This window comes from Stomoxys calcitrans, chromosome 5 (genome assembly GCF_963082655.1).
Source record: "Stomoxys calcitrans chromosome 5, idStoCalc2.1, whole genome shotgun sequence".
NCBI lineage: Eukaryota > Metazoa > Arthropoda > Insecta > Diptera > Muscidae > Stomoxys > Stomoxys calcitrans.
In genome coordinates this window covers 8,518,181-8,545,027 of record NC_081556.1, presented here as the reverse complement: position 1 = coordinate 8,545,027, position 26,847 = coordinate 8,518,181, and the positions used below count along the sequence as shown (strand labels likewise).

The window sequence follows — 26,847 nt, the reverse complement described above, 5'->3', positions numbered from 1 at the left end:
TTTCCTTTCAACTTTTTCTGCTTTCGCTTCCACTTTTGCTTTTCCTTTCATTTAAACTTTCCGTATAAATCACCTTACTGTAAACCTAAAAAAATTTAATTTAAAATCTAAAAAAAAAAACTAAAATTATAATTCTCTGCTTTGTGTTATACGAATAGTTATTATACAAAATACAAATAGAAAATTTTTCTGTTTTTTTTTTCTATATTTATGTGTGTAATAAATACTTTTCCATTGAATTTTAGACAATTGTGGTTCGTTCGGCTGACGTGGTGCACGTACTACTCCCACCTATGCAGACCAGTTGACATTTTATGTCCTCTTTGGGTAACTCTCAGGAAGATATTGTCTCATAGTTGCCTGTGCTGCCCAACAGAGTGCTGGTGGCCGCCAACAGCGGCGATTGTGTGGTGGTGGTGGAGCTGCTGTAGGCCGAATGGGTGCGCGGTGAGGTTAGCAGCGACTGGGCTGCACCAATTGTTATATTCCCCGAGGTCAGCGATGAGGTCAGCGCTGTGGGTATAGGGCTCTGTTGCTGATGATGTGGCTGCCCGTTGTGATGGGGATGGGGCAGGGTGCTGCAATTACCCGCCGTCAGCGAGAGACCGGCTACTAGACTACCTCCAGTGCCCGCACTGCTGTTGGTTTGCAGCGAGCCATTCGATTGGCCCCCCAGCAGGGGCATGGTACAGGTGGTGGTGGAGCCGTAGGGTGATGTGGGCGATGTGCGTGTCTCATAAGCTGGCAAATAGGTGCGTCCTGGTATGCGTGTGTAAATGTTGGGTGGTGTCCGAGTGGACAGCAGGGGTGGGGGAGCAGTGTAAACCGGTCTTTGTGTAGCCGGTGCCCGTTGTGGTGTATTGTAGAGACTAAACGCGGGATTTGTTGTCAACGATAGTTCGCCATACTGCAAACGAAAGATAAGGGAAATTGTAAAAATTACTTTCAATTGGTATGTATGAAAGAAGGAAGGGAAGGGAAAAATAATTATGAATTACGGTAGAAATACAAGGATTTGTAAAGTCGAAATTTGTTTTAAATATGAGAAAATGTGTTATGAATTTTTGAGCTTTTTTGAAGGAAACCATGATGTTCTGGTTTTTATCAGCATATTAAAAAAATTTGGAAATAAAAAGATTTAAATATGTTTAAATTATTTTTCAGCTTAAAGAAAAATAAAAAAGGAATTTAATGGCCTATATCCATGTCCAAAAACTGACTAAAAATCAATAGCAGGATATCAATTGAAAATTCGTTTATTGAAAAATTGACTACGTTATTCTGAAATAATATATGCTCGAGTTTTCGAAATTGGAAATTTAGAGGCGCCCCGGTAGCCGAGTTAGCGTTAGGTAGCGTGTTTGAATTACCAGTGCAGAAGTTCGCGCCAGAAGCCTTGGTCTATCGCTACTGTGGTATCACAATGGACCTAAAATCGTCTAAGTGAGTCTGTAAAGGACTGCCACTCTTTCCTAACCTAACCCTTCATTTTCATACTTTAAAATCTTGAAAATTTTCAAAAAAAAAAAAAAAAATATTTTCGAAATTTAGCCTTTTTATCAAAGAAAAAACTGAAGTTCCACTTTTCTCTGTATAATTGAAGCATAAGCATCAGATTTAACCACTTTCCTGAAAAACTTTTGGATTTTCGAAATTTCGAAAATTTCAATGGGCTATACCCTTTCCAAAAAAATTTACAAAAAAATCAAAAGTCGGATTTCATTACAAATTTGTTTACTAAAAGATTGCCAACGGTGTTCCGAATCCATTGATGCTCTTGAATTTTCGAAATTCGAAGGTTTGAAAAAGTTACGCCATTTTCGAACTAAAATATCTTAAATTTCTACAAAAAAATATTTTCGCATTTTAGTGTGTTTTTCAAAGAAAAAACTGTAGTTTGCCCTTTTATCAGCATAATTGAGGCCTTAGCTCAATCTTTGACTACTTTCCCGAAAAATTTTTCGATCTTCGGAATTTCGAAAATTTCAATGGGCTATACCCTTTCGAAAAAAATCGACAAAAAATCAAAAGTCGGATTTCAATAAAAATTCGTTTACTAACAGATTGCCAACGGTGTTCCGAATCCATTGAATTTTCGAAATTCGAAGATTTGAAAAAGTTACGCCATTTTCGAACACAAAACCAATGAGGAAGGGCAAAAGTCGGGCGGTGCCGAAAGTATTATACCCTACACCCTTTAAATACAATACAGCTATATCCAATTCTGAACCAATTTTGATAGACTTCGGCGGATGTTTTAAGATGGGTTTATAAACAATCCCTATCACATTTCAAGCAAATATGTTCAAACTGAAATTACTACAGTTGACAAAAAAAAAAAAAAAATAAGAGAATCGGTTAACAAATGAGCAATTAATTGGAATATTTCTCAAAATCGAACGAACATATATATGGGAGCTATATCTAAATCTGAACCGATTTCGAGCAAACTTTATAGATATTGTGGTAGGGGCAGAGAAAAGCGTTGTGCCAAATTTTGGCAAGATTGGTCAATAAATGCGCTTGCAGTGGCTCTAGAAGTAAAAATCGGGCGATATACATATATGACAGCTATATCAAAATCTGAACCGATTTCTATGAAATTCGCCAGTGACGTCGAGAGTCAAGAGAAAGTTCTTCCTACCAAATTTCAAGAGAATTGGTTAACAAATGACCATTTCACTACATTATTACTCCAAATCGGACGAACATACATATGGGTGCTATATCTAAATCTGAGCCGATTTGAAACAAAATTATAAGATATTGTTGCAGTCGTCGAAAAACGCGTTGTGCAAAATTTTGGCAAGATTGGGCAATAAATGCGCTTGCAGTGGCTTTTGAAGTGAAAATCGGGCGATATACATATATGGCAGCTGTATCTAAATCTGAACCGATTTCAATGAAACTCACCAGTAATGTCGAGAGTCAAGAGAAAATCCTTCCTACCAAATTTCAACAGAATCGGTTAACAAATGACCATTTCAGTGCATTATTACTCCAAATCGGACGACTATATATATGGGAGCTATATCCAAATCCGAACCGATTTTTCTAATTTCAATAGGCTTCGCCTCATGGTCGAAAAACATGCCTGTACCAAATTTGAAGACGATCGGTTGAAAACTGCGATCTGTAGTTTGTACACAAATTAACATGGACAGATGGACAGACAGACGGACATAACTAAATCGAATCAGGAAGTGATTCTGTGACGAGCGGTATACCTATCAATGGGTCTAACTCTCTCTCCCTTTTGGGCGTTACAAACAAATGCACTAAGTTATAATACCCTGTACCACAGTAGTGGTGTAGGGTATAAATATCGACAATTTTAAACGAGGTTTTTTGGCCTCTTTCTCATTGGAAAAAATTAAGTTTCCACTTTAATCAGCAATAATTAAGGCATAAACTTCATTTCTTACTACTTAAGCGAAAAACTTTTCGATTTACGAAATTTCGAAGATTTCAAGAATTTACATCTTTTTCGAACTAGAAATTTTTTTAAAATTTATAACACACTTTTTTCGATTTTTTGATTTTCAAATGGAAAATTTGAAAATCAAACGGCTTGTTTTGCGCTCTAAATACTAAAAAGTAACATTCAAGCTGCTTATTGGCGAATTGTATCCCCACCTAAGTTCCGGGGTCTGTAAAGCCGAAAGGCTTCGTGTTAACCAAGTTTGTTGGCGGCAGTCATCTGGCCAAATCGTCTGCTTTTTCATTCCCCCTTATATCCGCTATGGCCCGGCACCCAAACAATGCGGATAGTGCAATTTTCAGAGAAGACGTTAATCTCTTTTTAACACTCCAAGACTTTGTTAGGCAAAGGATTGCCTATGATCTTTTGAGTCCTTTCCTTTCCAATTTTTGAAGTTTGAGAATTTAAAGGATTTATTGAATTTTTGATTTCAAAATAGTTTTTGCATTTCGAATTCATGAAAACTTAATTATATTTAATTTTTTTTACCCAATTTTCAGATATTCCTGTGTACTTGCAATTGGGACTTAAAAAGCAATACTTTTTCATCGCTTCATTAAAAGAAAAACCTTATTATGGGATAACAATAAAGTCCTTTCATTAAGAACAAAAAACAAGGCTCTTCACTGGAGAAGAAATGGATGGAGAAAACCTGATAATTAATTTCTTGTTTTTAATTGGAAAACTTTTACTAACGGACAAATGAAGTTGCTGGAAATCAATTATCACGTTGTTATGGCTACTTTATGCGTAGTTGTTTTATTGATTTGTTGTAGTTTGTTTAAGTAAATAGCAAACAAAAAAGAAAATCAGCTTATAATAGTAAGGCATTTAGAGAAATCTCAAAGTTCCCACAGAATTTTTTTTTATGATAAACTGTGACAATTAGAAACGAATTATTTACCCACTCCACCGTAGGATGAGGGAATTCTGATCTTGTTATTCCCTTTTGTAATACCTCTAGGAGGCCACCGTAGCGCAGATGTTAGCATGTCCGTGTTGGATCGAATCCTGACAGGAACATCAGAAAAATTACAAACTACAGGTCGCAGTTTTCATCTGATAGTTTTCAAATTTGGTACAGGCATGTTTTTCGGCCTAGGGACGAAGCCTATTGAAATTGGAAAAAATCGGTTCAGATTCGGATATAGCTCCTATATATATGTTCGTCCGATTTGCAGTAATACTTCAATAAAATGGTCACTTGTTAACCGATTCTCTCAAAATTTGGCAGGAACAATTTTCATGTGACTCCCGACATTACATGTTAATATCATATAAAAAAAGGTTTAGATTTGAATATAGCTCCTATATATATGTTCATCCGATTTGCAGTAATACTGCAATAAAATGGTCATTTGTTAACCGATTCTCTCGAAATTTAGCAGCAACAATTTTCTTATGACTCCCGACATGACAGGTAAGTATCATAAAAATCGGATTAGATTTGGATATAGCTCCCATATATATGTTCGTCAGATTTGCAGTAATACTTCAATAAAATGGTCATTTGTTAACCGATTCTCTCGAAATTTGGCAGGAAGGATTTTCCTATGACTCCCGAAATTACAGGTGAATTTCATAGAAATCGGTTCAGATTTGGATATAGCTCCTATATATATGTTAGTCCGATTTGCAGTAATACTTTAATAAAATGGTCATTTGTTAAACAATTCTCTCGAAAGGATGGCAGAAAGGATTTTCTCTTGACTCTCGACATTACTGGTGAATTTCGTGGTAATCGGTTCAGATTTAGATATAGCTCTCATTTATATATATCGTCGGATTTTCACTCCTAGAGCCACTGCAAGCGCATTTATTGGCCAATCTTCCCAAAAGTTTGTACAATGCTTTCCTCGATGACATCCAGAATGCCTATAAAGTTTGCTCGAAATCGGTTCAGATTTAGATATAATTCCCATATATAGATTGGTCCGATTTTGAGAAATATTGCAATAAAGTGACCATTTGTTAATCGATTCTCTCGAAATTTGGCAGGAAGGATTTTCTTATGACTCTCGACATTATAGATGGATTTCATAGAAATTGGTTCATATTTAGATATAGCTGTCATTATGTATATCGCCCGACTTTCACTTCTAGAGCAATGCAATCGCATTTTTTGACCAATCTCACCAAAATTTTGCACAACGATTTTTTCGACGAGGACCACATCATGTGAGAAGATATAGCTCCCATATATATGTTCGTCAAATGTTGGGTAATTTGCAATAATGTTGCCATATTTCAACCGTGGTTATTACAGTTTGAACATATTTGCTCGAACTGTGACACGGATTGTTTAACAACTCATCCGAAAATATCCGGCGAGGTCCATCAAAATTGTTTCAGAATTAGTCATAGCTCCCACTTTGTACCTATAGGGTAGATGTAGGGTATTATAAAGTCGGCACCGCCCGACTTTTGTCTTTTCTTACTGTTTTTTTTTTAGAAGAATACATAGGGGAGGATTTGACCCCACTGAGATTCACACATTTTTTTTGTTTTTCTTCCAAACCTGACATTTTTTTTTATTTTCTACTTTGAACATTTTTGTTGTTCCATCTCCAATCAAATATTTAACTTTTTTCAAACATAAACTTTCAAATTTATTTTTGTAACGGAAATAAACTAAATTTGTGGACATACTTTATGAGCTCCCAAAATTCTCATTTCAGTGGCCTATGTTACACCAAAAAGTCATAAAGTTTCAACGAATTCATGGCCTTAAACAGATTGGGAGGCTACTGCCTTGCGCCTGAAAACTGTTTTCTTTTAACAATTCTAGTCTTGATGTGGAACTACACACACATCCTCCCTCCTGCGCAAAAAAAAACCACATACTGTTTTTATGACTAGAAAACATAACATTTAACCTTTTGGAAACAAAATAACAATAACTTTCTAACGTGCACATGCATCCTCCGGAAATGTGGAATGGGCTTTCATTTTCTTGTGTTGTGTTCCATTGATGTTGTTATAGGCGTTGAGTTAACAAACTAACCAAACAATTTTCACTCTTGCCAAAAAAAAAAACGAAAACTAACAGAGAGAGAGAGGAAAACGAAAAATTGCTTTTTTTCGGGAGGAAATTTAACAATACAGCTCAAGCCGGGCAAAAAGCCACCCACAAGATTATATATATTTTTAGCTAGGCCATGGGTCGATAACTTGACGTGCCAATTTATTACAAAAACAAGTAAAAGCGTGCTAAGTTCGGCCGGGCCGAATCTTATATACCCTCCACCATGGATAGCATATGTCGAGTTCTTTTCCCGGCATCTCTTCTTAGGCAAAAAAAAAGGATATAAGAAAAGATTTGCTCTGCTATTAGAGCGATATTAAGATATGGTCCGGTTTGGACCACAATTAAATTATATGTTGGAGACCTGTGTAAAATGTCAGCCAATTCGAATAAGAATTGCGCCCTTTGTGGGCTCAAGAAGTAAAATAGAGAGATCGATTTATATGGGAGCTATATCAGACTATAAACCGATTCAGACCATAATAAACACGCATGTTAATGGTAATGAGAGAATCCGTCGTGCAAAATTTCAGGCAAATCGGATAATAATTGTGACCTCTAGAGGCTCAAGAAGTCAAGATCCCAGATCGGTTTATATGGCAGCTATATCAGGTTATGAACCGATTTGAACCATATTTGGCACAGTTGTTGGATATCATAACAAAATACTACGTGCCAAAATTCATTTAAATTGGATAAGAATTGCGCCCTCTAGAGACTCAAGAAGTCAAGACCCAAGATAGGTTTATATGACAGCTATATAAGGTTATGGACCGATTTGAACCATACTTGGCACAGTTGTTGGATATCGTAACAAAACACGTCGTGCAAAATTTCATTCCAATCGAATAAGAATTGCGCACTCTAGAGGCTCAAGAAGTCAAGACCCAAGATCGGTTTATATGGCAGCTATATCAGGTTATGGACCGATTTGAACCATACTTGGCACAGTTGTTGGATGTCATAACAAAACACGTCGTGCAAAATTTCGTCCCATTCGGATAAGAATTGCGCACTCTAGAGGCTCAAGAAGTCAAGACCCCAGATCGGTTTATATGGCAGCTATATCAAAACATGGACCGATATAGTCCATTTACAATACCAACCGACCTACACTAATAAAAAGTATTTGTGCAAAATTTCAAGCGGCTAGCTTTACTCCTTCGGAAGTTAGCGTGCTTTCGACAGACAGACGGACGGACGGACGGACGGACGGACGGACAGACGGACGGACATGGCTAGATCGACATAAAATTTCACGACGATCAAGAATATATATACTTTATGGGGTCTCAGACGAATATTTCGAGTAGTTACAATCAGAATGACGAAATTAGTATACCCCCCATCTTATGGTGGAGGGTATAAAAAACTCTGTGTCTCAACCCACCCCTGCAAACATAAACGAAAATCCTATACCAAGTCACTATAAAAAGGAATCAAAAAGCAAAAAAAAAATGACAACCAATAAGTATTAAAGTTTAAAAGCCACTTGCTCAATGTGTTCAGGTGCTGTGTAAACGGAACCGGAAGTTGTTCCCCAAACATGTGGGAAGAGTGCCAAAGCCAGTTTATGTTCGCTATTGACGACGGTGATGGCGATGGTGACGGTGTCTATGTCAAATGCTCTTTACAACATTTTGCATAAATTGTTTGCGGGTGAAGAACACTCAATGCTCAGTTTATGGTGTAAAAGATTGAATGCTGTTTTTTTTATAGACGTTATTTTCTTGTTGGCTATGGCGCATTTTTCTTCTTCCAGCCAATTTCATCCTTTATCATAGAATGATGTATAAATATTTAAGTCACGTTTTGTATTAGACACATAAAGTGATACCTGGGCAAAAGGAAATGGCTGCAAAAAAAGAAAGGTAACAAAGGCTTCGAGGAGGACCTGCCAACAGGAAAAGGTAATTTTTCACAAAAAGAGTGCGAACAGTTAACAAGAGGATGGCAAAATTTATTCAAATATTAAGTGAATGAAAAAAAAAAATAAAAACTGCATAGTAGTTTAAGTTTAAAGTGTCAACTTGAAAAGCCAAAAAAAAAAAGAAAATGTAAAACTAAAATATTTTAAATATCTTAAAGATAAGATGAGAACTCTAGATCTCTATTTTAACACTGTTATGAATATTTAAGCCCAAAAGTATGCAATAAAAACTAATCTAAACATAAATTTAAATGGAGAAGAGTAAACAAAAACAAAAATAGTACAAACGCATAAAGTTCGGCCATGACGAACTTTGGATATCCACCACCATCGGATAATAATTTCGGCTTTTATGGACTTAAGACTCTCAATCGGCAGATCGCTCTATATGGCAGCTATGTCTAAATTTTATTCGATCTGAACAATATTTGAGTCCGATATCGAGGGCTTTATTTATCTCACTATTTCAAATATCAGTGAGATCGGATAATAATTGCGGCTTTTGGGGGTTTAAAATCCTAAACCAACAGATCGGTCTATATGATAGCTACATCAAAATAAGGTCCCATCTGCATCATATTTGCACCTGTAACGGGCTTAAGACCCTAATACGGCATATCGGTCCATATGGCAGCTATATGTAAATATGGTCCGATATGGGTCAAATTCGGCTTGAATATGCGGGCAAGTAAAAATTCCTGCTTCAAATTTCAGCGAAATCGGACATAAAATGCTGCTTTTACGAGTTTAAGACTCTAAATCGCCAGATCGGTCTATATGGCAGCTATATCCAAATATAGTCGTATTTGGCCCATTCAAGAACTTGACCTGCGTATAGAAAAAGAACGATTTCTCAATTAACACTCTGTAATATGATTACAACTGACGGACACACGGACGGACATCGTATAATCGCCTTAGATTTTTCGACAATCCGAAATATATATACTTTGAAGAGTCGAAATGGATATTTCGATGTATTGCAAAAGCAATGACTAAATGAATATACCCCCTATCCTATGCTGGTGGGTATAAAAATTTTAATAAAAATTAAAGAACATAAATATATTACACTTTAAATATAATATTGCTCCTAAAAGTATGCAATATCTAAATTAAAATATATACGAACGAAACGAAAACAGTTCATATTTTAAGAGTTTTCATGAAAACGTGAGTAAAAACATAAAAAACTGAAACGGTAAGCAAGTGCAAATGAAAGAAAAGCAGAGTTAATAATATTTTGAAGAGATTTACTCAAGCATTAAGGAAATATTCGATGGCACTTGACTTAATTTAATACCAGGTGATTTGTTTTATTTTACTATTTTTAGTACCAGGTTCTGTGTTTAGTTCCAGGTTCTTTGTTGAATTCCTGGTACTTTATGTAGTAACACCCGAGTTATCTTGTAGCTGGTTCTTTATTATGAGTTCTTTCATGAGTATCAGGTACGTTTTTAGTACCAGGAATAAAGCCACGCACTTAATTGAGTACCAGGTTCTTTGGTACCAGGTACTTTATATAGTACCAGGTAATTTATATACTACCAGACACTTAATTTACAGTTAATTTGTTTCCGGTTACTATATTTAGTACCAGGTTCTTTGTTTATGTTATATGAATTCTCTGCAATATTAGCTTAATGCAAAGTGCCTCCATTTATTTTAGTGCATGCAATAAATCTTCGATTGAAGACGTTTTATTGAATTGTTTACAAGCAATAATATGCATAAGTTTAAGTTTATATTTATTGAGTCTTTTTATAATGCAATAATGTGCATGTACTTATGCGTATTGCAATTATTTTCAATTGCCCCTAAAAGTATGCTATGCTTTTTTATTTGAAATAGCAGTTTATTTATATATGGTAATAAATACAGTTTACAGATAACTTTTTATTTATTGTTGACTAGAAAGAGTAAACCAATCATAGGTCTCTTTTTACCCTGTAATATATATCTGCTTGCAGAACTTCTTTAATAAATATGTAAAGCATTGCATATTATATGAAAGTCATATAAAATGTAAAATATTAGTTCTATATTTTCATTTCCTAAAGACTTTGCTGGCAATGATGCATATACATAATAAATATTTTTCCAGACAGCAGGCTATACTTTTTATAACCTTTTTGATATTTATTCCATTCACCCTTAAAGAATGGAATGTTCTACAAAATAATGAATTTCTAACATACTTTTATTGTTTGAATATAAATAAAAAAAAAAACATGTAAGCATTTTTGACCCATGATAATAGTTCTACGGAAAACAGTTTTTGGACAAAAAAAACTTATGCCAACTTATTTCTTACAATATGTTAACATTTCGATTTAAACATAGACTTTATTTGAAGCTGTGTTTATAATCTTTTTTTTTTACAAAAAAAAAATATAATATATATAAAATATATATAAAATGAGTAAAAAACTATATGCACAACAATGTAAGAAAGGAATTTCAAGAATTTAATAAATAGCTGTATAGCATTTACAAAACACTCAGTTTTTGTGAGATAAAAAGGATTTTTCTTGTACTACTGTTTTTTTGTTTGTTTTAGGGCTTCCTAAAAGTATGCAACTATTTAACATGCTTTATGATGTTTTTCAAAAAATGTTGCATATTCTTGAAAGATATTTTAAGTATTTAACAAATATTCATTGCTTTGCAGCACCTTACACCACATTCATATGAGAGTTGAAATAAAAAAAAAAATTAAAACCGTATTACAGAAGGGATTTAAATTTCTCTATAGTTCTTTGTTCTGCCTGAGTGTGAATAGAAAATGTTTTGCTTTTGTTTTCTTTGTATAGTAATACAATGCACATGTTTAGCTTGCTTTGTGAATACTTAAAACATTTTGCAAAAAAGTTTTTCTTAGTTGTCTTAGTATTAATGAATAGCTTTAGATTACCGAAGTAAACACTGCACCATAGACCATAGTAGAAGTAGTTGTACAAAATTTCAACCAAATCAAATAAGAACTACGCCCTCTATAGGCTCAAGAAGTATAATCGGGAGACCATTTTATATGAGAGTTATATAAGGTTATCAAATAGAGTCATTGGCAAAAGTTGAGGGGTTCAGACCACGGGTCATGCATTGGGTATATTCTGCAGTTGTCAGACTTACAATGCTATATGGTGTTGTGATCTGGTGGACGGCCCTTCAAAAGTCCATCTACTGCTCAATACTTAACCGGATTCAAAGAATGGCTTATTTGTGCATCACAGACGCACTGAAGACGATACCATCTGATGCACTGAATTTAATGCTACATCTTATGCCCCCAGAAATTGTGGCTATCCAAATTGCAGCGACCACCGTCATGAGGTTAAGGGAGCTTTCTTATTGGTCATGTGGCGGTTACGGACACTGTGTTTTCCTTGATACAATATCCAATGTTCCAGACAGTGTGGATTACACCCTACCTAAACCGCTTTTTGATAAAAAGTACTGTACCACTATTCCTGATAGAACCGATTGTACCTACGATATCCCTGGTAACAGAAGTTACATCGACTTCCATACGGATGGTTTCAAACTAAAAGACCAGGTGGGCTTTGGGGTGTACTCTAAAGATCTAAAACTGGTCATATCGAAAACTGCAGTGTTGATACACACGACCACAGCAGTGTTGATACACACGAGATCGTTGCGATTTAGGAAGTGGTGCAATAGCTGAGATATGTCATAACGACGATTGGCATAAATATCTTCTCAGACAGCCAGGCAGCCATTAAATCCCTGGAGAACGTATTTCTGAACACAAAAAACGCCCTCGACTGTCGCAGATCTCTCAACGAGATGGCTGAACAGTTCAAAATTCAACTGTTATGGGTGACGGGCCACATAGATATCCCGGGGAATTGTAAAGCAGACTAGCTGGGAACTACCTCACACATTCCAGGGGAACTGGAATCTGTGCGTATGCCTCTAGCGACATTTAAGCTAAGTCGTGAGGATTAGGCTCGAAGGGCAACGAATTATAGATGGTCACGTAGGGACGGTATCTGGCCTTATCTAGACCTCTAGAACTTTTAGACTTGCTGTTAATGGCTAGAACAGACGTCTCAGTCATTGTGTCCACCATGACAGGCCACTGTCTAATCGGATAACATGCTGACAAATTGAAAGTTGCCCGCAACGACTTTTGCAGAAGCTGTGGGGACATCGAAGAAGAAGAGACTATAGAAGACCTTCTGTATGTGTGTCCCGCACTAGCAGTCAGAAGGAGTTCCACTTAATATTCTCACTTCTTTGAGAACCTGCCGGAAAGACAACGAATAATAGATGGTCACAATCAGGAGGCTGTGAGCATTCCAAAACTATGTGGCCTAATCTAGACTTCTAGAAGAGGCCTACTGCTTTGTTGTCATTGACTAGAACAGACATCTCAGTCATTGTGTCCATCAGGACAGGTCACTGTCTAATCGGAAAACATGCTGACAGACTAAAGGTTGCCCGCAACGACTTTTGCAGAAGTAGTAAGGACTTCGAAGAAGAAAAGACTATGGAACACCTTCTGTGTGCGTGTTCCGCACTAGCAGTCAAAAGGAGTTTAACTTTAGGTTATCATTTCTTTGAGAACCTGTCTGATTTAGCGGATGTGAACATTCACAAGTTATTGGGCTATTTAAGCGATCTGGATGGTGCAATGGTAGGAACGAGAAGGCATCTTCCTTCTTCTGTTGATGTGGCATCACAATGGATAAAAACGTCTAAGTGAGTCTGATGGCAGATTGCCACTTAAACCTATTCTAACCTAACCTAGGTTACGAAACGATTTCGACAATACTTTGCATAGTTGTTGAAAGTCAAAACAATAGATTGCGTGTTACAAACGGAATGGCGAAGTTAATATACCCCATCCTATGGTGCAGGGTATAATAATGATAATAACATTTCCCATGACCAATTTATTAAATTATCAGCTATTTCTGACCAAAGTCCTCAACAATGCCAAATAATAATTCGACAAATGTTCAATGGCCATTAGAAAATAATTGGAAGCCTAATTGCTAACTATTAATAATATGGCATATCAAAATAATTTCCAAAAATATAAATGTTTTAATATGAATCAATCAAAAAAACTGTATTTATAAACCTTGATAAGGCATAGATAAATACAGCTAATGTGACAAAAAATTTGCATAAATAAATCTGCGCTAATAAATATTAATTACGTGTAATAGATGATACGGATGAAAACACTTAACAGGATTTATCAACAATTCAAATAAACGCATATTTTCCTAAAAGCTCTTATTTAAAGCACCCTTGAGTTTAGTATCCACAACTTTGCATGTTGGCAGCAAACAAAAAAAAAAAAAAAGAATTTTATATATAAATCCATTTTTAGTCACACATATTCAACCCACATACTATTGGCTAAATAAAGTTATTTTTAGGTATATGCTAAGCATTTCTATCAACATTTGTTGATATAAAACTCCTGCTGTTCTTACATTATTGGCAAAATTCCTGCCCTAAATATGGTCTATGTTGGAAAAAAATGTATTCTCTTGCCGAGCAGACACGTGTAGTTTATTGTTGTTGGATAAAAGGACTCCTGCTGGAAGCACACGTACAAATGACAAATCAAAGACATGAAATAGTCGATAAATACTTTTGTATTGTTAACAATATCGACGACATAAACAAGTCCATTTAGAAAAAGCACACATACACACTATTCAGAGACAAGAGAATATACATATACATGTGTAGACAACATAAGGGTTTATAAGATATTCTGATAAGATGATATTTGTATATGAATAGCTTAAAGTGAACACCCTAAATTAAGGCTTTTCTTTTCCCCAACGTCGAATGGATAGAAAAGAAAAAGCGGTATAGTTTTCATAAAAACCAAAATCGGTTGTTATTCACTAAGAATACGATATGGTATACATTTTCTTTCGGCATTGACGAAAACAAAAGTTATTGACGCCTGTGATAGTTGCGCACGCACATGTAAACGAATGAGAATTTGACTTAAAAAGTTATGAATTTGACAGCAGTTATTACTAACTCTTAAGTCTAAGCAATCCTTAGTGTATGCTATATTCTTAAGGGCAATTAAAAGGGGCATTTATAGCTATAAAGAAATATAGCATACTTTGAGGGGGAATATTATGTAGAAAGTGCTTTTTTAGAAGCTATAGGAAATTTTTCAAAAAAAAAAAGTAAGAGCGTGCTAAGTTCGGCCGAGCCGAATCTTATATACACTCCACCATGGATCGCATTTGTCGAGTTCTATGCGCGGTATCTCTTTTTGGGCAAACTAAGAATATTGAATAAGAACTGTTATGCTATTGGAGCTATATCAAGTTATAGTCCAATTAGGATCATAAATGAATGCTAAACATTGTAGAAGTCATTGTGTTATATTTTATTCCATTCGGATAAGAATTGCGCCTTGTAGGGGCTCAAGAAGCAAAATCGGGAGATCAGTTTATATGGGAGCTGCATCAAGCCACATATCGATTCAGACCATATTGAACACGTATGTTGAAGGTCATGGGAGAAGCTGTTGTACAAAATTTCAGCCATATCGGATGAGAATTGCACCCTCTCGAGCCTCAAGAAGTCAACATTCCAGATACGTTTATATGACAGCTATATCAGGTTATGCACCGAATTGCTCCATATATAACACAGTTGTTGGAAGTCATAACACAACACCTCATGCAAAATATCAGTCAAATCGGATAAGAATTGCGCTCTCTAGCGTCTCAAGAATTCAAGAACCAAGATCGGTTTATGTGGCAGCTATACCAGATTTTAGATCGATTTCAACCATACTTAGTAAAGTCATTGAAAGTGATACCACGTGCAAAATTTCAGCCAAATCAGACAAGAAGTGTGCCCTCTAAAAGCTGAAGAAGTCAAGATTTAAGATTGGTTTATATGGCATCTATATCAGGTTATGAACCGATTTGAAGTGATACCAAAACACCACGTGCAAAATTTCAGTCAAATCGGATGAGACTTGCGCCCTCTAGAGGCTGAAGAAGTCAAGACCCATACTCGGCGTAGTTGTTGGAAGTCATAACAGAACATTATGTGCAAAATTTGAGGCAAATTGAATGAAAGTTGAGGCTTCCGGCGGCAACATTTCATTTTTATGGAAATTCAAATTTAAAATTTTGTTTATTATTTGCCGATTATATATTTTTACTATCTACCAAAGATTGTAGTCCGATTAAAATGTTAGCTCAACGATAAGGGGACTTCTTTCAAAGGCCGATTCAGAACTGCTTAGCGAATTGGAGAAGTTTCAACATGGCTAGGTGTCTCGCAAATTATTCTAGCGCCGCTTAAAAATTTGTCTGATGGTTACGCCGGGTTTTGAGCCCAGGCATTTGGCGTCATAGGCGGGCATGGCAACCGATAGTGGCCTCCAAAAGAAAGAGTTAATACTTGATTCACTCACTTCGTTTGTAACTTTCTAAAATATGGCACTAAGACTCAATTCTTAGTTAAGTTCGTCCATTGGGAAAATGTATGTCACAAACGGACAGACATCCGTCTGTCCGTTGTCCGCAATTCTTCTTGAAATCTTAGTGGCTCAATACTTATCCGATTAAGATGAAATTTTGCACCAATGTTTTGGTGTGCTGCCATGCCATGTATAGTCCAAATCGATCCAAAACCTCATAAAGTTATCCTTTAAACTGGCCTAATGATTTATCGATTATTCCACTTAAAGTGGAATAAAATTTTGAGTATAAAACAAGGTATGCATGCGATTTTCACATTTTGGTAATCCTTAAACTATGCTACACTTTTGAAACTTTAACCTAATCGAAGTTTCCTGCTGATTTAAAATGATTAAGCCAAACTACCTCAATATGCTACCGTTGCAAAACCTTTTCTGTGCAAAAGTATATCAAATCAAACGTTATGTGTGTTATTTTGACCAAATTTTATGTGTGTTTATTTTATTTTATTTTTTTTTTTTTTTTTTTTTTTTTTGATCTGGAAGTAAGTAAGTACGAAAGAGTTTCTATCATTATAGCAATATCTGGATGATTATAGTTTTTATTGGCTGGGAATTTCTAAACATAAATTCTAAGATATTAGGGATATTTCCTTGACTTGACGAAAAACAAAACTTTATGATTAATCTAGTAATCGTAGGAATTCTCTGAAAAATCCTTAGTTAAAATATTATAGTTTTTTCGAATCTATATAAATACTGTACACAAAAATCCTTTTTGTTATGAGTACCCTTACTCATGTTTTCCCATAATCCCTCACTAATCTTTAACTTCCCTTTATGCTTAACCACTACACTACAAACTCGCTCAAAACGTTTTAACTTTTTTATATATAAAGATTTTCTTCCAACACACATAAAACGTACACAGATCCATCCACACACACACACATATATATATATATATACACACAGAAATAAATAAAATTTATATTTGTACGTGTTGTTTATCTTAAGATTTCGGGCACGCACTTCCGCTTTATGAAAATATCTTCTTGTTGCTGTTGTTCTTTATTGTTTATTGGCATTGTACGGGAAAACATTAACGCCAAACGACCCTACGATTATGCTCCATTTAGCATGGAGGGCACAATTTTGACTAGCACATGCCAAAAAGTGGATAACTACACATTTGTGAATTGCCAATAGAATGGAAATAGAAGATACAAGTGTCTGCAATGGGAGGTTAATAACCTGAGAATGGAAAAACAATACAAAACTAAGAACAAATCGCACTTAAAAGGCCAAAAGCCCAAATGGCCAAGTGGATTTGGGTAAAATGAATTCCAGTAAGCGAAAACAAAATATTTTCATGTAAGCAAATATGGCACATTAAGTAAGTTGCTAGGCTACCAAAACAGGGCGTAAATAAAGGTCTTACTGGGAAATATAAAAAGAATTAAAAAAAAAACGAATGTTTAAGGCACGAAATAAAATTAAGGAGAATTAATTTAAAAACCAGAAATTTTTGGCCTGTAGATTAATAATTAAAACTGAATTTAAGAGAATTGATTTAAGGTATGGTCAGGCTTATTTTAGTTTCCCCACACTTCCTTAACTCAAAAAGTACAATATAACCTGGATGTATGCCTTATTTAATTGACGTCCTAAAAGTATGCAACACATTTAAATACTGATATAGTTTTAGAAAACCCCAAATAATTGATAGTTTACACAGATGCTTCGTAGTGTCAGTCTTAAAAATTAATTTTAAATGATTACCAGTGCAGAGTTCGTGGGTTCGATTCCCAACTGAGTCTTTGGTTTGACGTAGTCTAAAATGCAATTACAAATTTAACACCGCGAACGTTTCATTAAGGAACAGTGGGAAAAGCTCAATTATAAGTTTAAGCACAATGATAAGGGACGTCCTTTTAATAGACAAGTCCGCACGGGGTGCCACAGGGCGACACATCATTGGAGAAAAGATTTTACATGGCTGATGTGCCATATTTTTAGCTTTGTACCTCACAAATTTTTTTTAGCATTAGGAGGAAATATCCAACGCAGAAAGTTTTCTTGGATGTTTACGCCGGAGTTCGAACGTAGTCGTTCGGCGTCATAGGCGGCCATGTTAACTTCTAAGACCCTTTAAACTAGACGTTTCCAGTTTTACTTTCGTTTCTTTTTTAATTTATAAATTTTTCTTTTTTTCCCTAAAGTATGCAACACTTTCCAAAATTGTTAACAAACGAGTTTTCTTTAAACTGATTACAGTTATTTAAATAAAAATATAAATAAATATAATAAATAAATAGTTTTTGTTTTATTCAGCGTGAAAGTTGGTGCCCCAATTTCATCTCAAACTCCTTAAGTTATGCAACAAGTTTCCAAAAAAAACAGCAACAATCATGAAATATATACTTAACTAAATGTCAAATTCTTTTTAACAATATTGATTAAAGAATATCCAATTTGAGTATTAACTTCTCATTTAAAAATAGATATTTTCCTCTTATCGTCTACAGAAACTAAAGAAAAGAAAACTTTTCTTTGATTTGTCTACAGTCTTATCAAGTTTTGCCGACTAAATCTCAAGTGTCATTGTCATAACTTTCCAGACTGTTTTTAAGCAAATCATAGTTGGTGTTAACCATTTATATCCCCAAAGGTATGCTACAAAAAGTATATCTAGTGAAAGTATGAATTTCGTTTACAAAAAAGCGCAACTAAAAAAAGATTGAAGAGACAAAAATGGGAACAAAACTGTTCTCTGACTAATGAGAAATAATAAAGAAAAACTTTGAAAATTTAATTTATGGTGCATACTTTTAGGGGGATAAAGTAAAGAATATTTAAAAATATACCAAAAATAAAAAAAAATCACTCAATGTGAAATAAAACACTCAAAAAAGCAAAGACATAGGAAATGTATAGACTCAATACAATTTGTTCTAAAAAGTCCAAGAAGATGAAAAAATTTCAAAATGACAGTCGTTTATATGTGAGTGCGTAAAGAACCCAGGCGACATGGAACGAAAAAATTTTGAGTTATTTTTTATACCAGCTACCATAGGATGGGGGTATACTTCTCTAGTCATTCAGTTTTTAACACCCTGAAATATTGACCTGCGACCCCGTAAAGTATATACATTCTGGATCATCTCGACATTCTGGGATATCAACCCTTAGAAGCCTCAATTTTCATCCGATTCGGCTGAAATTTGGAACAAAGACTTGTCAATTATGATCGGGATAGGCCTATAAACAGATATAGCCTCCATATAAACTGATCCCGGAATTTGATTTCTTGAGCCCTTAGAAGCCTTAATGGGGAAAATTTATAAGAAAATGGTGTTTTTATTTTCCGATTTATAAAGCATACTTTTGGGCAAATAAAAATTAAAAATGATTCCATATTTTTAAGTTCAAAAGAACACTTTAATATCAACCATTTTCCCTTTTTTTTTGTTAAAGACATTTAGGAACAAAATTCCGGTATGCCGCCTATGGACTGCCATTCCACTTTCATTGCTTTGATAAAAACGAATACCTGCAGCAATCAAATCAAAAAATGCAGTGGAAAAATTTGCCATGCTCTGTTTACAAATGCAAATTTTGAACAAAGGCATAGCCGGAAGAAGATACACACCATACTCTAAAATGAAAAGAAAAGAATATTCTAGCCCTTTTGGTGTTCAATTGGGTTGGAATTTTCACACTGCCCCCACCAATCGATTTGTCATGTTTGCCCTGGGGGCCAGACTAACAGCAAACACTCCACAATGGCCAGACCCTACCACCCAAAAAGAAAACTATTTCTCTGCTTCGTTTTGAAGTCAGTCAAATGTAAATTTCATAGCTAAAATCCCAACAACTGCAGGACAACAGACCACACAAAATTGCAAAACTAGCCAAAAACTACTACATACCTGTTTGCCAAAAGTGGGTGAGAGGGAGGGCGGTGGCGGTGAGGCAGCATTCATTCGCGAGGTTGGCGTATAAATAATGCGCTGTGATTCCATATTCAGGCGATCAAAGGCCTTCTCCTCCAAATGGAATTCATCTTCGCTATTGGTTTCCTGTGGTATTACATCGGGATTTTTATCCTCCAAACTGGAATGACTGCCCATATTGCGTGACAGTGGCTCAGCACTGCCTTTGTCGGCTTCCGTTGTAGTTGTATCGCCGCTGGGACCGCGACGATTGTGTTTTGTGCGAAACTTCATGAAAATCACAATACAAATGGCCACCAATATCAGTGTTGCTATGACTCCGACCAAAGCCCCCAGCAGGGGAGTTAGTTGTACCAGAACTGCCGTAGAGGAGGCTATTGACGATGTTGAAGATTTCGTTCCATTTTGATAAAGTCGATGTCGATTGAAAGGTAGATGAGTTGGAGCATGAAAAGAAATGAAGTTATACAAGTCAATGCATTGATAGACAAACGTTGAAATTAATTAAAAGGGGGTTTGCCGCTCTCTATCTGCTTCCGCAATATTTAATACAATTTTCCTCGAGCCAATATTTGATTTGCAATGAAATTTTGCAATGGTTGACAAGAACAAGGCATCCCAGCAAAAAACTAGTAAACACATGTCATTATCTGTAGCATGACCATTCATAGACATAGCATTACTATAAACATTACTTGCGACTTAAAAATAATGATTTATTCATACTCATTCAATTTCTTCTGTTGTAATACAATCGAACATTAAAAGAGAGAGCAATACTTTGTCTACGCTTATATATGAGCTACCGGTAAACCTGCGAAGAAGTACTTACTTCCTAGGGTGAATGTCATTCAAAGATTAATGAAGGCCCTCCTTAAAAAAAGGTAGTTGCTATATTTTGCGTTCGCTCACCAACCAGTTTATTTAGTAATGACGGTTTTTGCTGGGATTGGCAAATTGGAAATAATAAAATAATTAAAAATATTGATCATACAAACAATTTTTGGGGAAGGCTTATTGATAAATAGAAAACTAATAATGGTTCAATTTTATTGCATACCCTGAGGCTGATATAAATATGGCGGTAAGTTCTTTTTTTTTTGAGAAAGGGCTTTTAACATTGAAAATCGAGGAAATGAAGAATTGCAATCTTCTTCATAACATTGTTTTTATCCAAATGTCTTTAATACAAACTCAAAAAATGTAACTCAAAGAGTAATTAAGGCCTCCTTTAAAAAAAGGTAGTTGCTATATTCTGCGTTCGCTCACCAACCAGTTTATTCAGTAATGACGGTTTTCGCTGGGATTGGCAAATTGGAAATAATAAAAAAATTAAAAATATTGTTCATACAAACAATTTTTGGGGAAGGCTTATTGATAAATAGAAAACTAATAATGGCTCAAATTCATTGCATACCCTGAGGCTGATATTAATATGGAGTTTTTTTTATTTAAAAAAAGGCTCTTAACATAAAAAATCGACGGAATGAAGAGTCGCAATCTTCGTCATAACATTTTTTTTTATCCAAATGTCTTTAATACTCACCTGTTCTTAATAAAGGTGCCGACAGAGTTCTACCCCTCAATCGATATGCCACCTTACTGGGACCCTGAGCATTTACAGCGGTAATGCGTAAGACAAACACAGAATCACTGGGTAGACGTTTTACTGTAAATTCAGCATTTCGGAATGAGGCATTATATAAAATTTGGCGATTTAATTCATCATAAACTTGGACATGGAAATGTTGAGGTATGCCACCATCATAGCCAGCAATGCATTGGATTTGCATGGAATTGGCAGTGAAGTTATAGGCCGAGCAATTCTTAACAGGCTCAGGGAGATCTGAAAAAAGAGAAAACCAAAATTAATTAATAAATATGAAAACTAAAAATACTGTAATTAAATTTTTATTATGTTATTGCATCCTTATTGATACATCCAACTTAAACTAACCTTGAACAATCTAAATAGGTTTCAGCAGTTCTTGAGATTGTAAATATAACCTAAAACCAATTATACAATTGCCTTGAGGTGTTTAAGTAAGAGGTTTGTGTGGAACTATTCAATGTTTTAAGTACACACACTTGTACGTACACTTCAAGTGCCAGTGTAAACCAAGAATAGCAAGTACACAATAGGTTGCCGCCTCTGGTTTGGAAATTTGAAAGGAACTTTTGCTTGCAGATGTTATTCCATGAACTCACTGTATGGTCATGTGTGAAGAGGCCATTGCATGCTTGTAAGACTCTTAGCAAACTTGTGGTATATACATAGGAAAATATGTGCTTGTATACCGAGTAGGTCAATTCTAAGGCCTTTCATTTCAAGGCCTAATAGAAAATACAAAATTGTTTTCAATTTGCTCCAGACCCTTGTGGAAAGAGATATAAGAGGTTATAATAAAAGTCATTTTGCAAAATTTCAGCAAAATCTAAAAAGAACTTCATGCTCTAGAAGGCAAGTCGGGTGAACGGTTTAAATAGGAGCTATATCAGATTATGGGCTGATTCGCAACATGCTTTGCAGACACAATTTCATCGAAATCGGGTATACACAAGATAATCTGGGAGATCAAGAATCCAAATAGGGTGATGGGTTTATAAAAAATAAAAAAAACTATGTGCTATGTTCGGTTGCGCCGAATGTGAGGAACCCACCAAATTTCTGCCAAACCAGACAAAAATTAAAACTTCTAGTAGCCGAAGAAGGCTAATCGGCAGACTAGTATATATGAGAGCTATACCAAATTAGAAACTGATTTGGACTGAACTAACCATGGATCTTGGAAATCATAACAAAGCACTACATGAAAAATTTTAGACAAATGGGCAAAAACTGAGGCATTCTATGGTGCTAGCCGCGAATTCGGGAGATTGGTTTACATGGATACTATGTCAGGTATACACCGATTTAAACGGCACTTGACACGGTTGTTGGAAATCGTTATAGAATACCATATCCAAAATTTTGGGCAAATCGGAAAAAATTTTGACTTCCAGGGACTCAAGCAGTCAAATCGGTCAATCGACTAATATGGACAATTATAGACCGATTAAAACCATAATTTGCACAAGTGGAAGTCGTAACTGAACACCAAGTGTGAAATATCAGCCCAATCGGAAAACAATTGGAGTTTGTAGGGGCTCTAGAAGTCAAAATTTCAAGCGACTAGCCTTACGCGTTCAACTGCTATCGTAATTTCGACAGACAGTTGGACGGACGGACAAGGCTAGGTTTGGTTAGGTTTAAGAGACAGCCTGCCATCCGACTCACTTAAACGTTTTCGTCCATAGTGATAACACAGGACCAGTTCCTACCGTGGAATCACCTAAACCGCTTTAAAAAGCCGAACAACTAGTGAATGTTCACATCCGCTAAATCAGACAGGTTCTCAAAGAAATGAGAACCAAAAGTGGAATTCCTTATAACTGCCATGGCTGGACACACTAATAGCAAATGTTCCATAGTCTCTTCTTCTTCGACGCTCTCACAGCTTCGGCAAAAGTCGTTACTGGTAATCTTCAGTCTGTCAGTCTTTTTTCCTGTCATGACAGACACAATGGCTGAGATATCTGTTCTAGCCAGTGACAGCAAAGCGGTAGACATTTTCAAGTCTAGCTTAGGCCACATAATTTTGGAATGCTCACAACCATCCCTACGTGATTGGACGCCCTTCGATCCTTAAGACTAAGCTTAAATTTTGCTAAAGGCATATGTACAGATTCCAGTTCCCCTGGAATGTGTAAGGTAGTTCCTATTCTCGCAAGCTCGTCCGCTCTATAATCCCCTGCCCGGCACGGGATTACTGTGAGCACCACACTGTCTTGATCATTGAGGTCCAAATTGTGTGGGGTTCATTGCTGTCACGAGAAGCTTAGCTGCGAGCTATCGGGTGCGTCCACAGATTGTGGATAGTGGAATGCTCCTTACGGAGTAGTTGCAACCGCAGTCGCAGACAATCAGCGGAATCGAGTGAGAGGCCGGGCGGCACCGGCTCTTGCACAAATACTGATGACAAGGGGAGTTATTATCTATAATCCTTGCGCCTCAAATGGTCCATTCGCTTAGTCCAATTTTGGCACAATCTTTCCAACATTTCGGCTGGTATCTCACGAATAATTGTTTCTATGATGTCTTCCAATGCGTCAATTGAATCGGGCTTGTCTGTATAAAGATGAGCTTTAACATAGCCGCACAAAAATAGTCTAAAGGCGTTAAATCGCACAATCTAGACGGCCAATTGAACGGGCCCCGAACGTGAAATAAAATGTTGACCTAGCTCGCCTCTCAATGAGTCCATTGTTATGCGTGCTGTGTGACATTTGGCACCGTCTTGTTGAAACCACATGTCGTGCAAGTAAAGCTATTGCATTTTGGGCAAAAAAAAGTTGGATACTATCTCACGGTAGCGCTCACCATTCACAGTTACGTTACGATTCGCACCATCTTTGAAGAAGTACGGTCCCATGATGCCACCTGCCTTTAAACCGCACCAAACTGTGACTTTTCTGGGTGCATTGGTAGCTTTTGCAGTGCTTCTGGCTGATCTTCTTACAAATTCGACAATTCTGTTTATTTACGTACCCATTGAGCCAGAAATGAGCTTCGCCGCTGAACACAAGATCACGCGATGAACTTTCTAAGAAGAGCACGCAATTTGATAATAAAATTAAAGCAAGCGTTGTTCGTTTGTAAGACGATTTATGATTAAATTATAAACCAAACTTAAGATGTTTGACTGTGAAACAAATCACGAAACATGCGTGAGCTGTTTAAACCAGTGATGCCACAAAGATAATAGCTAAAAAAATCACCCTTTATAAACATAATATAGAATTTTTTTCAATAAATTTATTTATGCATTAACTGCTTGTACGCGTCTGTGTGTCCTCCAGTACATATGAATGTGCAATTCAATTCTGAGAATATAACACTCTAAGCCTTTATATTCAACAGAATATTAAGTACATGCACTTACAAGTTTGAGCATGTGTGTGTGCACTCACATGGTTCATTATTCTGATTGAGAGTTAAAAGGCATTGGAGAGTAAGAGCAAGAGATTGCATTAGAGGGCAAGCAGCACTTCGAACAAGTTAGGCACACACACACAAGAACATACAAATTATTCTTGTAGTTGGCGTTTTCTATGGACTTCTAGTGAATTTGCAATGTGTATGGGAACACATTCACAGTGTGGGTGAGCTTGAGGCGGAAGCATTGGAAAGGTATGATTAAGTTTTATCGTTTTACCGAATCTTTATAAACCACCAACATTGATTCTGCTGCAAAAATTCATTTTAAACCAGTAAGGAAAGGCAAAAGTCGGGCGATGCCAACTGTATAGTACTCTACATCTACCTTATAAATACAATGTGGGATATATCCAATTCTGAACCAATTTAGATGAAGCTCGGCGGATGTTTTCAGATGGGTTTTTAAACAATCCGTATCAAGTTTCGACCAAATATGTTCAATCTGTAATAAATACGGTTGAACACTTTATGCCAAATTTCTCAAAATCGGACGAACATATATGTATTGGGTTGCCCAAAAAAAAAAAATTGCGGATTTTTCATATAGTCGGCGTTGACAAATTTTTTCACAGCTTGTGACTCTGTAATTGCATTCTTTCTTCTGTCAGTTATCAGTTGTTACTTTTAGCTTGCTTTAGAAAAAAAGTGTTAAAAAGTATATTTGATTAAAGTTCATTCTCAGTTTTATTAAAAATGCATTTACTTTCTTTTAAAAAATCCGCAATTACTTTTTGGGCAACCCATATATGGGATCTACATCTAAATCTAAACCGATTTCCAGCAAACTTCTCAGATATTGTGGTAGTTGTCGAGGAAAGCATTGTACAAAGTTTTGGTAAGATTGGTCAATAAATTGCAGTAGCTCTTGGAGTGAAAACGGACGATATATATATATTTATATGACAGCTATATCTAAATCTGAACCGATCTGCATGAAACTCACCAGTATTGTCGAGAGTTGTAAGAAAATCCCTCCTGCGAAATTTCAAGAGCATCGATTTATATATCAGCACTTTATTGCAATATTTCTCAAAATCGGACGAACATATAAATGGGAGCTATATCTACATCTGAACAGATTTCAACCAAATTTCACCAAAATTGTGGAAGTTATCAAATAAAGTATTGTGCAAAATTTTGGCAAGATTGGTCATAAAATGCGATTCCTGTAACTCTAGAAGTTAAAATCGGGCGAAATATATATATGATAGCTATCTCTCAATCTGAATCGATTTCCATGAAATTCACCAGTAATATCCAGAGTCGGGAGAAAAACCTTTCTGCCAAATTTCGAAAAAATCAGTTAACTAAGGACCATATTATTGCATTATTACTGCAAATCGGACGAACATATATATGAGAGGTATATCTAAATCGGAACCGATGTTTTATACCCTCCACCAAAGGATGGGGGTATATTCATTTTGTCATTTGCAACACATCGAGATATCCATTTTCGACCCTATAAAGTACATATATTCTGGATCAGCGATAAAATCTAAGACAATCTAGCCATGTCCGTCCGTCTGTCTGTTTGTCTGTTGAAATAACGTTACAGTCTTTAAAAATATAGATATTGAGCTGAAACTTTGCACAGGTTCTTTTTTTCCATAAGAAGGCTAAGTTCGGAGATGGGCTATATCGGACTATATCTTGATATAGACCCCATATAGACCGATCCGCCGATTTAGGGTCTTAGGTCCATAAAAGCCACATTTATTATCCGATATGGCTGAAATTTGGGACAGCGAGTTGTAAAGGGTGATTTTTTTGAGGTTAGGATTTTCATGCATTAGTATTTGACAGATCACGTGGGATTTCAGACATGGTGTCAAAGAGAAAGATGCTCAGTATGCTTTGACATTTCATCATGAATAGACTTACTAACGAGCAACGCTTGAAAATCATTGAATTTTATTACCAAAATCAGTGGTCGGTTCGAAATGTGTTCATTCACCGTAACGTTGCGT

General features: G+C 35.9%; 1 protein-coding gene across 1 annotated transcript in view; it reads right to left on the bottom strand.

Annotated features, from left to right (window-relative positions):
• Positions 1-200: 200 nt before the first annotated feature.
• The window catches only part of LOC106085562 (uncharacterized), a 380,981-nt gene continuing 354,334 nt past the window's right edge, over positions 201-26,847 (bottom strand). The window contains exons 12-14 of the mRNA XM_059369101.1: positions 21,386-21,685; positions 19,816-20,213; positions 201-907 (exon numbers count right to left, since the gene is read on the bottom strand). Coding sequence (XP_059225084.1) covers positions 335-907; positions 19,816-20,213; positions 21,386-21,685 — 1,271 coding nt within the window. The 3' untranslated portion in view covers positions 201-334. The remainder of the gene's footprint in view (positions 908-19,815; positions 20,214-21,385; positions 21,686-26,847) is intronic.